Source organism: Ambystoma mexicanum, chromosome 11 (genome assembly GCF_040938575.1).
Source record: "Ambystoma mexicanum isolate Mex_15411 chromosome 11, UKY_AmexF1_1, whole genome shotgun sequence".
NCBI lineage: Eukaryota > Metazoa > Chordata > Amphibia > Caudata > Ambystomatidae > Ambystoma > Ambystoma mexicanum.
The window spans coordinates 1,213,579,992-1,213,595,989 of NC_090934.1; the positions used below are offsets into that span (position 1 = coordinate 1,213,579,992).

At 49.7% G+C, this 15,998-nt stretch overlaps 1 protein-coding gene across 6 annotated transcripts in view; it reads left to right on the top strand.

Moving 5' to 3' along the window:
- The window catches only part of LINGO1 (leucine rich repeat and Ig domain containing 1), a 6,683,609-nt gene that overhangs the window by 6,283,501 nt on the left and 384,110 nt on the right, over nt 1-15,998 (top strand). For 2 of the 6 annotated variants that reach the window (XM_069624570.1, XM_069624569.1), the window contains exon 1: nt 14,340-15,014. The exons of 3 other annotated variants lie outside the window; for them this stretch is intronic. Coding sequence is in view for 1 of the 3 variants with exons in the window: in XM_069624567.1 (XP_069480668.1) it covers nt 15,009-15,014 (6 nt within the window). In the remaining 2 variants the exon portion in view is untranslated. Of the gene's footprint in view, nt 1-14,339; nt 15,015-15,998 lie in introns of those variants that run through there. One more of the 6 variants, XM_069624567.1, reaches the window with a different exon arrangement.

The window sequence follows — 15,998 nt, forward strand, 5'->3', positions numbered from 1 at the left end:
CGGTCTGGGTGGACACATCAGCCGACACTGGGTGGTAGGTCTGGGTGGAGGCATCCCGGCAGGTGCATACTGCTGCATCCGATGGCCCAGGGACTAGATTTTGCACAGTCTCCTCCATGTTGCCCTGCACAGCCTCATATCCCTGGGACAGGACTGCAATAAGCACGCCCATCTCAACACCCCCACCTGACCCCATGGGCTGGGCTGCAAGAGCCACCTCCTCCCCCTCTGTGAACCTGGATGACTCAGGGGCATCTTCCACCATGGATGGCCTCTGTGTGGCATCAACTGTCCCCATGGCAGCTGAGATGTCCCCTCCCACCTTCATCTTCTTGGACGCACCTGCAGCACCCATGCCTGATGTCACTGGCGCTGCCACAGCCACATTGCTCCATGAAGATGAGCTGTTAAGGGGGTGTGGCTGGGGCCTGTGCCTTTGCCTGGTGGAGGCATTCTTGCAGCCACGCTCCAAAGCACTGGTCCGCCCTCTTCATCAGATGCAACTGTGGAAAAGGAGACACAGAACAGAAAGATCAGTGTACTGCACCAAATCTGGTGTGGCACCTCCAACATTCACATAAACATTACTTGTCAAGGAAACAACCATCAACCTCCACACCAACACACAAGGACCTACAATCCACATCCATGCAGACACCTGCATGGCCATCACTCCACACAATCACATCAAACTACTTGCCACTGTCACAACAAATCAATTGTGTATGCTTTACACACATGCATCGTTTGCACATGCACATGTGAGCATGCCAAAGCAACAGGCACATACACATGTCATGCACACACATCAACTGAGAGGCCCCAAGCAGTGTGATGACCAACCACATCACAGTCCCGTGAACTACACTGCCTCTACGTGACTAAGCCAGACATCCAAATGCACGTGTTGTATCCAGGCGTGAGTGATGCCCAGTCCCACATTCCCATTTTTGGCACATACACAAGAGTATCATGCATGCCTCTGCGCATATGCGTATCTACTTTTGATTTTTGCAAGGCTATCGTTGAGTCGCGTCTACATTTTTCTCAACTCTGGGAGCCCCTGTGTATCTCATACCACTATCTTATCTTTCTGGAAGCTTTCCGGGGTTTGCATACACATTTTTTTGTGTTGCTGGGTGCCACTGCGTATCGCGTACCACTTTTTTTGGAAGCTTTCCTGGTCTCGCCTGTGCATTTATTTTTATTTTGGGGTGTCTGTGCGTTACGCATACCATATTTTTCACAACTGGGGTACATTTCAGCCTTGCTGGACCACAGAACTACATCTTCCATTGCATAGACTGCCCCCTCACTCACATTGTCCAGGAAAATAGTGTGGTGTGCCTTCCATTTTTCCATTACACCTGGAAAATGATTGGAAAGGCACCAGGTGGCTGTGGAAGCACCTTCCCAAGCCCCAAGGGATCCGGGACCTGCTGCGCAAGCAGCTGCTCAATCCCCAAGGGATCCGGGACATGCTGTGGAAACAGCTGCCTCAGCCCGAAAGGGATGTGCTGTAGAAGCAGCTGCTCCAGCCCGAAAGGGTAAGGGACGTGCTGTGGAGGCATCTGCACCAGGTCCAGGTAGTAAAGCCATGCCCCAGGCCACCTGTGGTCTAGCATCTGGACCCCAGAATTGTCCCAGCCACACAAGGGTGGCAAAAAAAACCTTGTGGCAAGAGGGCAAAGCCTGCACAGCAGGAATAGGTTCAACCCCATGGCATGGCACAGGACACTGGCACGTTGAGGAAGAAGAACTTCCATGATGAAGAATTCAAGATCATCATGGACTACATGACCTTTAACCACTGTGACATGTGTCAGCAAACGTGGAGCACACATACACTTGCTCAGCGTGTGGTGCATTGGCAGCATGTCACGATTGAGATCAAAGGATTAGGGTTTGAGAAGCGCACTGCTGCACAGGTAGCAAAGCGCTGGAATGATCTTACCTGTTGCATCAAGTCCAACCTAGCCTCTGATCAGGAAACTGGAGGGGGGACAACAGAGGAGGGGCTGACAGAGCATGAAAAGGCTGTGAGCCAATTCATTCTACTGGCGCAGGTGCAAGGCATGGGAGGCCTGGAAAATTAGGAGGACACGTCCAGCGAGTAACCAACATTGTGCATCCTGAGTAGGTGAAGTGAAGCATCACCACGATGTACAATTGTGGTGCACATTTGGCTGCATTTGAATGACTCCCCTGGGTGAACCATGTCATGGTGTACTGACTCCTGTCCGGTGTACACAAGAGTGGATACAAACCATGTGTTGTATATCAGTTGAACATGACAGTACTCACACTCCACGAGCATACACCCACAACATCTGCAACATGATACCCCTATGTGCACAGGTGCTTCCTGCATCCTTGATGTCAGTGACTCTGCTCTGCTAGACATGTGCTTGTGTCCGAAATATGAGGTATAGAATATATTTTCACACATGTACGACGTAAGTGCTTCCAAGCTACATAGAACATCCAAGATGACAACCAACACACCTTATGGCATGACCTGAGTGAGTGTGCATATGTCTAGACTGTGCACAACCCCGCTGCTCCAATGGCAATGACTCCTGAGGCAAATCATTGTGAAGCCTGCTCCCTGTTACCCTCCCACCCTCAGTCCACACTCCATGGGTCCATGCCTCTCCCCCTCTTGTGGGTCACTGTACCTTGCTTCTATCTACAATTCCATTGACTTACTCTCTCCACTTCACAGACCTTGCCAAGGTGGTACTCTTACAGCCATACATCGACTGGGACTATTTCCTTTTTCCCAGATTTATGGCATGTTCCCATTTTGTAGAGTTCCTCTACCAGGACAACACTGGTGTGGCATGTGATGGATTCAGACTTGAATGTGGATATGTGTGTTTGCCTTTTGCTATGTGATGGAATTGCACGTCACATAGCCACATGTCCGTTCCAATTTCACTTGTATTAGTCAACAGTTTGCGGTGCCATGGGCCATAATGTGCTTCTGAACAATCCTGTTGGTTGGCAATGTGTCCACTGGCAGCATGGCCCTGAGCAAGGCATTTTGTTGCCAGTCTGCATTTGCCATGCTCAGATAGCTTGGTGTCCATAGTGTGTGGATGCTGTAGTTCTTATGGTGACATGCCCTGCATTTTGTTGCATGACAGCAATGTGAAACACATGTTTACTCTAGACAAGTTGCACATGACTCCGCATGTCTTTTTCCGTCCATGTGCAGGTGAGGAGGCACAAGATGCAGAGGAGGATGAAGAGGATGAAGAAGAGTCTGTGGTGCTTCAGACCACAAGTGGAGGATGTGGCGTGGCATACCATCCGACCTCATTGGTGCTACAGACCATCCTGAGCTGTGCTGCAGACACTTCTGACTCTTTGTAATCAATTAGCTCTGATGCTAAACTGGATGTGCAGCCCTCAATGCTGCCGGAGGTGTGTGCACCAACGGGTGGAGCAGTTGGGGCCCGTGAGTCTGCAGGGCGTCAGGTGCCTTCACAATGCCAGTCAGTGGTGGCCTGCCCTTCTGTGGTGGTTATGGCTGCAAGGCCATGCTCCCATGTATTGGTTTCTAGTTCTGGGATAGATGTCCAAGGGAGTGTTGCAGTCCTTCAGCCAGGGACAGGAGCATCACATCAAGGGCCATGCTCCCTTGGATCAGGCAGTCATGGCTCCCACACACGTGGGTGATGTGTGCATGCGGGGAAGACCATGTGGGAGCAGCAGATTTTGCGTTCTGCACATCTACGGGATGTGCTGCCTTTGAGAGTATGGCTGAGGGCATGGATAGGCTGGCCACTTCCATGATCCCTCCAGGAACACAGATGGAACAAACAGCTGCAGGTCATGCACCCCACAGGCTGCGCATGGAGGCCCACATCAGGGGCCGATGGGAAGATCTGCACTGTCTGCAGGCATCCCTGCTTGCAGAGGGTCGGATACACAGGGAAGCCCTGAAGTATGAGTTGTTGGCCCACAGAGCTGCAATCTGTGAGGAAGAGGCAGCCAGCAGAAGACTATTCTGCCAGGAGATGTTATCATTGAGGCAGACAATCTTAGAGGAACTCTTTAAAACCAGTGAGGTTGTGCATAGTGACCTCCAAGCCCTCAGTCTGCTGGTGCATTCATCAGTGTCACACATGGTGTCTGCCACTGAGGACCAGGCTAGGGCACTGTGTGGCAAGCCTCCAGCACCACTTCCATCTTCTGATTCAATGCAGGATAGTGGTGCCAGCAGAGACATGCCTCCCGGTCCACCATAGACATGCGATCCGTGAGCCCATGGAGTTTGTTTTTATTGTTTTAATTTTTTTGGAACGTCCACCCATTTACATGCATTAAATGATGGACATTTTTGATGTTTTGTCACTTTTTTCTAATACTTTTGTTGAACCCAGGCCTGAATGTTGGCATTTTATTTTTGAGTTGCCCGTTCCAGGTTTAATTTTTATTATTTTTTGGGGGGTTTTCCTTGAGTTGTGCAGTTAACCTCTCAAGCCCATGACGTTTGCACTGGTGGACAATCAGGCATGCATAGTGAGGTCAACTTGCATGAATGCATCGTGGTGCACAGGATGGCATGTGCAGGTAACTATGGGTTCAGTGTCTCCTCGCACATGTGTGCTGTGTGAATGGTACTTTACTATGCCTGTTGTAATGTCTTTTCCCATGTTGTTTCAGTAATCCGTGATGTGGCAGTGACTGCTGCCCCAGGGGAGACACCCTACACACTTTGACATCCATGCTCCCCATGCCCTCCACCAGGCATTGTCCCTCCTGTCACTAATTTGCAGACACAGTTCCTGGTGAAAGTGGTGTGGGATACACACCATGCCGGTGCAGTCCGCGGGGAAGCATGAGCACTGTCTTGCATGTTGAGCATGCGTCATTGGTTGCCTTTTTTGCTGCATGTGTAACTTTACTAATATGTGCTTTGCATGCTACCATGCCGTGATGGTTATTTAAGTGGTACTGATGTCACTGTGTTACCTCCCGCAGTGAACTCATCTATTCCCGCACCTACTGTGGTGTAGTGCATGTCATTGGCCATATCCAATCCAGGCAGTGCTTTCCTTGATGTGTGTTTAACGTGGCCTTCCCTCTCACTGTCACTTCTCTTCCTCTCTCTGTTGTGGTACGCTGCACTCATGGGCAGCTCACAATCTATGACCTTTCACCCTCTTGCACCCTGTGGTGCTTCTGCAGTGGGTGCTCTCTGCATATTTTCTGGATCCAATCACGTGTTGTCATGGATGTGCATGTTCTTCTGTTATTACTATGCGTGTCATTGCATTTAGAGGATGGGTCTCCTGATGGGTTGCATTGTATGCAAGGCAGGTGGGTACCCTGTGCAGGTAAGTGCAGGGCATTTGCAGACACTTGTGTGGTGTTTGGCTAGGAGTCTTGCATTGTGTGTGATCACTTTGGATTGACTTGTCTTGTGGGGAAACAGTACTATGTCATGGGTGCATGTTTCACAGGGTGTGGTTCTGGTTATAGGTCTAGGCATGGTGTTGTTTCTATGGATTGATGGGGCCACTGGTTTCATATGGGCCTTTCTTGGGGTGTCAAACAGAAATTATATTGTGCCTCCTATTGCAATGAATATATGTATATTGGCCTACGCCAAGCTGCTTGTAAGCCACTTGTGAAGAAATCCGTGTTGCAGGGTCCTGACCTTAGAATCAATGTAAGCCACCATTTTAGGTCAATCTGCCATTTTAGGTTCTCTCTGTAATGTCACCCTGTGAGTTAAAATGGTGGACGATGTCATTCCAAAATACAACATGGCCGTCTTGACCTCTGTGTACAATTAATATGTAACTTGCCTGCAGGCCACATGTTGCGATCGTGAACTGAGACCTTGTCCTTCGCTGACCTATGTGTAAAGGATTACTCGCGCCAATGAAACTAATCCGCGAGCATATGTTAAGAACAATGTATCCAAATACTGAACTGAGAACACTTGTTTAACTACATTGTATTAATGTTTGAAGAAGACTCTACGAGAAATCCTAAAATACACTGATACCGTGTAGGCTTGCTGGCGAATGTATTAAAGGCAAACCCTAAGCGTATAGATGTGTGAACTCAACATGAACCCTATATCAGTAATGTATTAGAGGAATATTAACCCGCAGTAGGGTTGGACATCATGTTTGCAAACGTATATAAAGTGGGACTATTCTAATGTACAGCCCCACTCACTGAGCACACTGCACCACGCTGGAGTTTGTTGTGTTGTACTGAGGGCCGATAGCTATCCGTTACTTTTGTCCTTTGAAACTGTTCAGTATAAAATAAAAGATCTTTGTATGTTCCTTTGTAACGCGTGTTCGGTGTATTTCCTTTTGGAGTACTCAGCCTCGATATTTTAACTTTGTTTTCACAGGGTGATTGGGAGTGAGTGGCAGGGGCTGTTTGTGGCCTGTGACAGGTATTGATGGTTGTGCTGGTGTATGTCTCTTTGGACTTTGACCATGTGTACGGAGGGACACTTAACACCCCGTGCAAGGTTTGTGGGGCTATGGCTCAATGGCACATTTGGCCTCTCTTGCTTAGGGTTCCCCAATTATGGTGTGCAGCCCCAGTTATAATCCACAACCATGGAACCATTGATGTACATTTTTGTGATGCTATGTTGTGTATGAGCACATTATGTTTTGCAATGTTTCTGTTTTCACGTGCATGTCCCATGGATGGCACACCATGGTGTTTGCAGCTTCAAGTTGACCACAGCGTGGTGCGGTATCAGATTGCTTTGTCTTGTCTGCTTATGTCTTCCATGGCAGGTGACTTGGTGGCCAGCCTTCCATTCTGACATCGGCCTCTGTGAATTGCGGTGTCAAGCATGATCCTGTCTGGAGTGTAAGATGTGAGTATTTGAGTACTTACATTCTTTTGCTTTGCATCATGGGCTCCCATTACTCTGTTCAGTGTACTGTCCCAATACTATGCAGGTGATGGCATTTCTTGTCATGTAATTGGTAGTCTTCCAGGGATGTCCCTCCTTTTTTTTGGGCTCAATTATCTGCATATGTGATGTCCTCTCATTTTCATGCAGCATGTTGACTGAGGCATGTGTTGTGCATCTGTTGTGTGTGTGCCATCGTCTAGTGAATGGGGCTATGTGACATGTACGTTTGCTGCATGTCATTCAGGGGGACAGGCGGTGTGTGGGCTGTTGTTGTTTGTCATTGTGTGTGTTTTGTGTGTTTGATTTGCATGCAGTGTGAAGGTGTTGCTGCATCTGTGTTGTGACAAATGTTGATGGTTGTCTTGTGAGTTGTTGATGAGAGCACTCTTTGAGGGCAGAAGATGAGGATGGCCCATCCTTTTAGTCAGCATGGAGGTTGCATATAAAACACTAAACCAAGATGCTGGTGAGCAAGATGACGAACAAGGGAAACACCACCAAATCCAGCAGACAAATGCCTCTGGTGATCTGGCACGGTAGAACACAGCACAGAGGTTATATTCAGAAGACCTGGTGTTACCCACAGGTAGAATAAGATGACACAGGGGTTCATTACGACCCTGGAGGTAGCCATGCTGCTATTTGGTACTGGGTCCGGGTTCCTGGAATGGGGAAATACCCAGCCCTCCGACCTTGGAGGGCCCGGTATTTCCCCATTCCAGAAAACCAGACCCTGTACATCCCCATTCCCATTCGAGCCCCCATAGGGCTCAATGGGAATGGGGAGGATGCAAACAACGAGCCCGTTAATGACAGGCCCGTTGTTTGCATCCTGGTCTGCTCGCGGGACCCACTAACGACGCCTGGTAAAACCAGGCGTCCTCTTTACCCGCGAGGAGACCTCGTAATGAGGCGGTAGGAAGTTAACAGGGCCGACAGCTCTACCGGTCCCGTTAACCCCATACCGCCAGGGTCGTAATGACCCCCATAGACTCATAAACCACAAAGAAAATTAAGCATTACAATACTCTGATGCTCTGTTGCTTCCAGCTGTTGAACCCGGATGCACATCCTTATCCCAGAATCACAACCCACTGTATTCTACTGATGAGGTATACAGCACCCCTACTGGCATTTGTGCATGCTGCAAGTGCAGCATCCCACAGTCAATCACCATCCAGAGCCTCCCAAACAAAAACCCTTCTGATGGCCGAATAGGGGAACTCTGCCGGAGCACCTTCGTTGAGAGTTGCCGCCTGCTGCTTCAAGGAAAAAAACTGACCACCCAAAGAGAGCCGAAAACAATCATATGGACAGAAAGCTGGTGATGTGCTCATGTGCAAATTATCCACTCAGGGAACCAATGACATTTAAGATTGTGGTATCAAAGGAACGCTGTCTATGAACACGCATATGCCTGGTTCGTGTAGAGGATCAGCCATGCCTGGTTCGTGTAGAGGATCAGCGATGCCTGGTGCGTGTAGAGGATCAGCCGTGCCTGGTGTGTGTAGAGAATCAGCCACGTCTGTTGTGCGTGGAGTATCAGCAAAGCCTGTTGTGTGAAGAGGGTCAGCCATGTCTCTTGTGTGTAGAGGATAAGCCATGTCTGGTGCGTGTAGAGCACCAGCCATGCCTGCTGTTTGTAGAGGATCAACCATGTATGTTGCATGTAGAGTATAAGCCGTGCCTGGTGTGTGTAGAGGATGAGCCATGCCTGTTGTGTGTAGAGGATCAGCATTGTCTGTGTGTGTAATCAGAAAGAGCTTAGCAATAGGATAATTTGAGAATGGATAAATGTTGTATGGGCATTCACAGTGATTACAAATAAGTCATGGAGCACTCTGTATTCATCTGCATGTGCGTGTGTTGCAATGATGTTAATCTTTGGTTCGCGCATGCTTTATTGCCCGCGGAAATTTAATTTAATTTTAATTCTATGTACTAATGAAATCATGAAAGACCCCTCCCATCTTCAAACCATACCTTGTTGCTCAGAGTTTGTATTCCGAGCCTCTCCAATTTGCAGGGATATCATATCAGATTGGCACCCGGGGGGGGGGCTATTTTTTCTATTCTGAGGGACCTTAATGTTTTGGAAATAATGGTGTTTATTCCGCTCTATCGATACAGGATAATGGCTGTCTACTTGTTGTATTACTCCTGTGTCTTCAATGATTTATACTTCTAGTTGGTTAAAGGAACTGTTGTCAATATCCAAGCTGCTGGTGCATTTTAAAATGACTGACTTGGGAAAGCTTGACAGGGCTAGCGTGCAAGGAAAGGACCTTAAGTTCATAGGTTTCCTAGCAAGCAAAGGGTTGCTTATCATGCCAGAACATCAGAACCAACATGGCAGCTCAGGGTTTTACGCTCGGCATGGCAAACCTGGTTGCCAGCGTCCTCGTGGAGAGGTGAGATGCCGGTAGCACTGTGGAGGCCTACAATACCCGGTATGGCTTTTCATATTGGGATATTTGGCCTAGCACGGCGGTGTAGGATCTGGATGCGGTGGTCAAAGCTGGTGTCTTTGGCACTTTGTAACCGTAGGCCCTGTGAACGAGTAGTCCCGGTTCACAGTGGAAACAGAAAGAGGATGCTTCATTCTTATCCTTCAGGATGTCCATTTACTCCAGTTTCTTGAGACTTTTTCGACATGATCCATGGTGTTCTAATTGGCTACCATCTCCTGTTCCAATATGGTGTTGAAAACCTCGAAATCTCACTGGGCACCAGGCTCCTCCATGATTCGGTATCCCCTGCACTGCCTCCAGGCCTACCGCGCACTTTGGGGCTCTAACTGTCACCCTACAATTCCCCTGCCTCCTTGCACTTACCCAGAGCCACACTGCCCTGGCTGCACTTACTCAGAGCAATGCTGCCCTGATTGCACTTCCCCTGGCCCTCTCCCTGGCACTTCTCCCTTCTATCTTCCCCTGCACTTCAGCGCTGTCGCACTTGTCCGATCTGAATGACACAAGGCCTTGTAAGGTTGCTTGTCTTGTCTGCCCCTGTCTTGCTTCCCTTGTCTTATCACACCGAGAATAACTTGTGTACAGGCGCATTATGAATGACCAATCCTATCATATGACGCACTTCCTGCTGCATGGCCTTGACAGATTACAAGATAGAGATGTCTCACAACTCTTCCCTTCCACATGCTTTCTGCAGACAACTTGTTCCCGGTCCTTTGCTGCCAAGATCTGTAGATAGGTTGCTGTTAATATTTTGTTTTTTTCGGCCCTGAAATGTTTCCCTCAGTGAACATCCATTCCAGGAGACTTACTGTTTACCTGGAAATGGATCTGGCTATGGAGAAAGAGCATCATTTGGCAAAAAAGGAGAAAAGCACACAATCCACCGAACTAGAGGGCTTTCCACATCACCCCAGTGGATGTTGCCAATATGAAATTAGTTTTTTCTTTACTCCTGAGGGCTTGTTTTGAAGTGATGCCCTCTAAATTCAAAGATACTCAAAACACATATCAGCGGCCATCACACACCGCTGCCTCTCTCACACGGCCCCTAGCTGCCTGACCCAAAGACTCTCTAAACCTACCTCCACCAAACCCACTCGCACCGCCTACTGCAGCCGTCTGTCCATCCCCAGAGTCAGAGGATCCAGAGCCGGATGGTCCAGCTTCCCTGCATAGGCGGCCACACTTTGTAAGGCACTGACCCCATCCATCAGAGCAGGATCCTCCTACAGAATATTCCGAAAACAATTAAAGACCCAATTGTTCGACTAGGCGCCACTTCTCTTAACCAGCCTTGTATATATGTACGTCCTGTCCTACCTCTAAATAGCGCCTAGGTGCCTCAGGGCTAAGTGCACTCTTATAAATGCAAAATAAATAAATAACGAGGATGACCAACCAGGTATTGGGTGGCATTTAGGAATTCAAAGTTAATATCTAATAGCGTTCTCTCCATTGCAAGTTGGAAAGACCCCCTGTCACCTGTCCAGTAAATGTGTCAAGTGCTCAGATGAGGCAATTTGACAAACAATGGCAGGATGCGTGATATCACGTAAAGGCCTGCAGTCGATCTGCTTCATCATGCATGTGTATATTCATGGAAGGTCTGATCCATGGCGGACTGGGGACCTCTTTGACCTTGTGCCCAGATTAGGACCTTGCTAAGCATCACGTGGAATGTATTGCAGCAGGTCTGCGAAGATCTAATGAACAGATTTCCAGGTGGCCTCCAAAGGCACCCAGTTGCACATTGGACTACCAGGAGGCCCACGGCACCCACAACGAGATCATCTGTGCAGCTCATATGCTCACTGCACTTTCCTACGGACAGATGCCCTATCAAGGCAGTGTGCTTGCCCAACTCAGAAAGTTTAACACCAGATGGTGGCCATAATGAGAAGGAGGAAGCCGGAAGGAGGGAGGAATTGAGCAACAGTTGAGAAGCAGTGTTCTGTTTTCAGCTGGGATGCTCCAGGTGGGATGATGTTGCATCACTGGACTCCAAACCTGCAATTTGAGGGATAGGATTTGGGTTTTGCAGTAGGGCAGACCATCAAGAGGCGCGAGGCTTGTATTGCCATTGTGAAAGCAGGAGGGGAGGTCTGTTTCAGGGGTATTCTAAAATTCTGGCATTTTAGGCACTTCTAGGCAGATCTTCTCCAGACAGCACAAAGGCATGCTATAGTCTCCAGACTGGAAATTATGAGTTGGTTTTCGATCAAGCTTTTTAAAAGGTTGTACTTAATCATTCTTGATCAATAGCTATGCTCACTGGTGTTAGAATTGGGTACCCTTCTGAGTTGTGGTCACTCTTGTGTTTGTCCGTCACGTTTTAGAAAAACGTGTTGCCAGAGCAGCCAGGGGACCAGTGGTTGCCCAAGTCCTCTTGTTTGCAATCACCATCCTCACCGGGTTTTCAGGATTACCAGTGGCTTTGTAAATAACTCCCATTTAGATTCACTGCCTTGAAATGTAGTTTATGTGGATATCCTTAAAACGCAGAGTGGGTTTGCACTGTGGTGTATGCCCTTGCAGTACCCTCGCAATACCTCGTTCTATTATCCAGGCACATTCCACTTAAATGGTCCCATATTACCCAACTCCTAGTATGTTATGTTATGTTATTTTATGAAGTGTGCTGTAACAACTTTGTCCTAACCTGCATGTATTCTACACATTGCTTCTCCTTCACATAGTAACCTGGTGCAATGTATAACTACCATAACCTAATGCAAGATGCAACAACTGTAACCAAAGTATGTAACCTACTATGTAAGACCATAACCTAATGCAAGATGCAACAACTGTAACCAAAGTATGTAACCTACTATGTAAGACCATAACCTAATGCAAGATGCAACAACTGTAACCAAAGTATGTAACCTACTATGTAAGACCATAACCTAATGCAAGATGCAACAACTGTAACCAAAGTATGTAACCTACTATGTAAGACCATAACCTAATGCAAGATGCAACAACTGTAACCAAAGTATGTAACCTACTATGTAAGACCATAACCTAATGCAAGATGCAACAACTGTAACCAAAGTATGTAACCTACTATGTAAGACCATAACCTAATGCAAGATGTAACCACTGTAACTAAAATATGTAACCATGTAACCTACTATGTAAGCAGCTCTTGTAACCAACCATCTTGTACAAAAAGCGCCCAGATGCCCCAAGGTTTGGTGCACTATACAAATGTCTAAATAAATAAATAAATGTCTACTATGCCTATCACTATGCCGGGACCATTGCTTAAGGGGAGTTGCAAAATGGATTAACTTTCCTGGTAGGTCCCCGCCCTTCCTGTGACTGTTCGGACCACCACCACTCCTCTGTTATCTCAACTCCACCCTAATGCCTCCACCTTTCTTCCTGCCTGTCTACCCTCTGCTTTGCTGCCCCCCAGCCCACCCCTACCTCATTTACCTCGCCTCTTCCACGGCTGGCCCCGCCCACCCTGCCCCCTTTCACTCTTCATGGATTGGAGAGAGAGTGTTTCGCGCTGGGTTACTTGTGGGACTTGCTCCCTGCAATACATGGAGCGCACCACGCCTGAAAATATTCTGGGTTACACTGAAGTCCTTCTGAACCAGTGAAAACAGCTACACGCAAAAGCTGCGCACTGTAACTTGCCACTGCCCTTGTCATCTGTGCGCTAACACATTAAGTTTGGGACACAGGAAAGCTCTGTGCTACAGGCCCCCAGCCGGGGTCCAAAAAAGTGTCGGGCCAACCAAACTAAAATCCTGGGACCCGGTAGGGCAGGTGTGTCGTGTACTCTTTCAGCACACTGAGATTACAAGTGCAAAGCTGGAGACCCTTGGCGTATGTCGGGCGCTGCCGCAGTGTGTGAGTACCTGCTCGTAGTTAACCAGCAATCGCCAGCCTAAATGAATTAATGTCAAGCTGTCAGGAACCGTTGCTGTTGAAAGCAGTGAAAACCGCTGGAGACGGGCCGGATTGCACCTAGAAATTCTCACCATGGGCGAGAGAATGTGGGGGAGGGTTCTCATAGCGGTGGGAAAGGAAAGGGGGCAGCAGCGGTGGGTGTGATGAGAAAGAGGGTGGCGGGCGGCAGGTGGCGAAGTTTCCCAGGAGCTAGGAAGGGGCGGGCCGAGAAGGTTCATTCATGTGCTGCGCCATGTTCGCAGAATTCCCCTTTTCATTGAGGCTTAAACGGACCCAATATGTAACGACGTCCGCACATTTCATAACTTGTGCCCTTTGGCGGGACCTTTAATATCCATGATGTGGGATTGGGCGAGGGGAGAAATGGGGAAATAAACTGATACAAACGTACCGGCCTTGTGCATAGATGCCCCCCCCCCCACCCCTACCCGCCCCCCCTCTCTCTAGTACTGGTACACTGCACAGGGAGAATTCCCTGGCAATGGAAACCAGGCCCCGGCTCGCTGATGGAGCAGGGAGCTGTCCACCGCCGCTAGTGCTGAAGCCCTGGGGCTTCGCGCCCGGCGGAGGCCTCGGCCCGGCCCCACAGGCCCCTCTCACTCCGCCACAACTGCTTTCAGCAGACCCCATCTCACAGCTCGCCTCCCATTCTTCCCCCTCTTCAATGTGTGTAAATGTCATTCAGTATTGCAGATTTAACGACTCTTTCCACGCAGTCTCCCTCCCTCGTGGCACTTCTCTTAATTTCGGCCTCAACATTTCCGTCCTCTCTCCCTGACTGTCCCCAGCCTACCTACCTAGTTCCCTACCTACCTACCTCCCTCGCTGTCTATATATGTGTCTACCTGTCTATTTTTCGAAATGCCTCTCTACCCAGCTCGTTCTAGACACACGTTGCCAGCAATAAATATGTCCCATTTTAATGTTCTGTTTTCTGCGAGGAAACCTATGCTCCCCTCCTTTTCTGCCTCTCACGCTCTCTGTCATTCCCCTCCTCTCTCTTGTTCTCCTTGAAGCCAATCGTGTATATCTCTTCCCTCGACTTGACTGGTGCGGCTGTCTCGTTCACTGTCGTCCTTCTCGTCTCGGGTGTCATCTCCTCAGCTCTGTTTTAGGCTGTCTCTTTCCCTCACCCTGTGCCCGCGCCCTTCACTCCCCGTCTCCCGCTCATCTCCCTGACTGTCTCTGACTCGGATTGGCTGTCTCAGACTGGCCGTTCCGTTCACTGCTCTGTCTCTTTGCCTCTCTCTCTTCTCTGCCGCTCCTTCCCCTGTCTCCTCCCCTGCCCCGCTCTCCTCCCCCTGTTGTTTCGCCCAGGCGCCTGCAGCCCACCTTCCTTCGCCTGCACTCCTCATCCCTCCGGACGGGCTGCCTGGATCTCTGCGGGGCTGGACCCGCTGCTGGCCCCGTTCTGGGGGACATCGTGGTCGGGTGGAGACCCCTGCCCGATTTGGGCGCGTGTTTTTTTTTTCTTCTTCCCGGGAGCGGCGGACAGCCGAGCTGTGGGATCTCGAATCCGGAGTGGGGAAACCTCGCATCGCCCGGCGGAAGAAGGGGCGCTTCAGCTAAGCGGCCGGTGGCACGGGGCCCTGGTGTGAGGCTTGGGGGGCGCCCGGAGGGCGGGGGCCGCGAGCTGCAGCACTGCAGGTGCATTTGTGGAAGGATGCGAAATCTCTCGGATCTGGGCAGCTGGGGAGAATGACATGCAGGTAAGCGCTGTCTCTATTAATATTAGAAAATGGTGGGGGGGCAGATGAGGGGGGGGGCTCGTATTGAAGAAAATAAGACTCCAGACGCACACATACAGTAAAACCAGGCTTAACCCTCCCTGTGAAGAGGCCGATCTTCGGGGACTTTAAGATTCCTTAAGAGGATACTGGGGGGGGGGGGATATGGGAGCAGATGCCCCCGTGCGAGCGAGGCGGGGGTTGTGGATTATCAGGATATAATTCCTTAAATGTATATCCCTTCGCCCCCCGGTCTCCTGTCACCATACCCTCGCCTGTAGACCACCCCTGCTTATATTTCAGAATTCAGACCTGAAAAATGCGGGTGTCTGGGGGTACAGTGTTAGAGGGGGATAGTGTGGGCGATGCTTTCAAGGCCTCGAGGAGACCCGGAGGGGCTCCAAGAGCTCGTTAAGGAAACACACGCCGTGGCCAGTCCCCCGTGCCTAGACCCCGGATCGCTTGAAGGTTCTGTCACGGCAGCTGGGAGGGACTGGCCGCCCCGCTCTCACTGCTGGACGCATGGCTTCTCGCTCTGTCCATCCTGGGTACAGTGGCATCCTGGCACGGGTACAGGGCTGTCTACCCTGTCCACCCCGGAGACGTGGCTCCTCGCCCTGTCCATCCTGAATACAGTGCTCCCCTTTCGCTTTCTCTCCACCCCCATGGCCATAGATGTTCTCTCCACCAGTCTTGGATACAGTGCTTACCGCGGAGATCTCCTCTCTCCCAATCAGGGACACATGACTCCACGCTCTGCCCACCCTGGAAACAGTCCCCCCTCTCTCTTTTTCTCTCTCTCCCATCCCTCTCTCTCTCACCTCGTTACAACCCCCTCTCTCTATCTCTCTCTCTCTCTCCCATCCCTCTCTCTCACCTCATTACACCCCCTCTCTCTCGCCCATCCCTCTCTCTCTTACATCGTTACACCCCCCTCTCTCTCTTCGCTCTCTCTCTCTCTCTCTC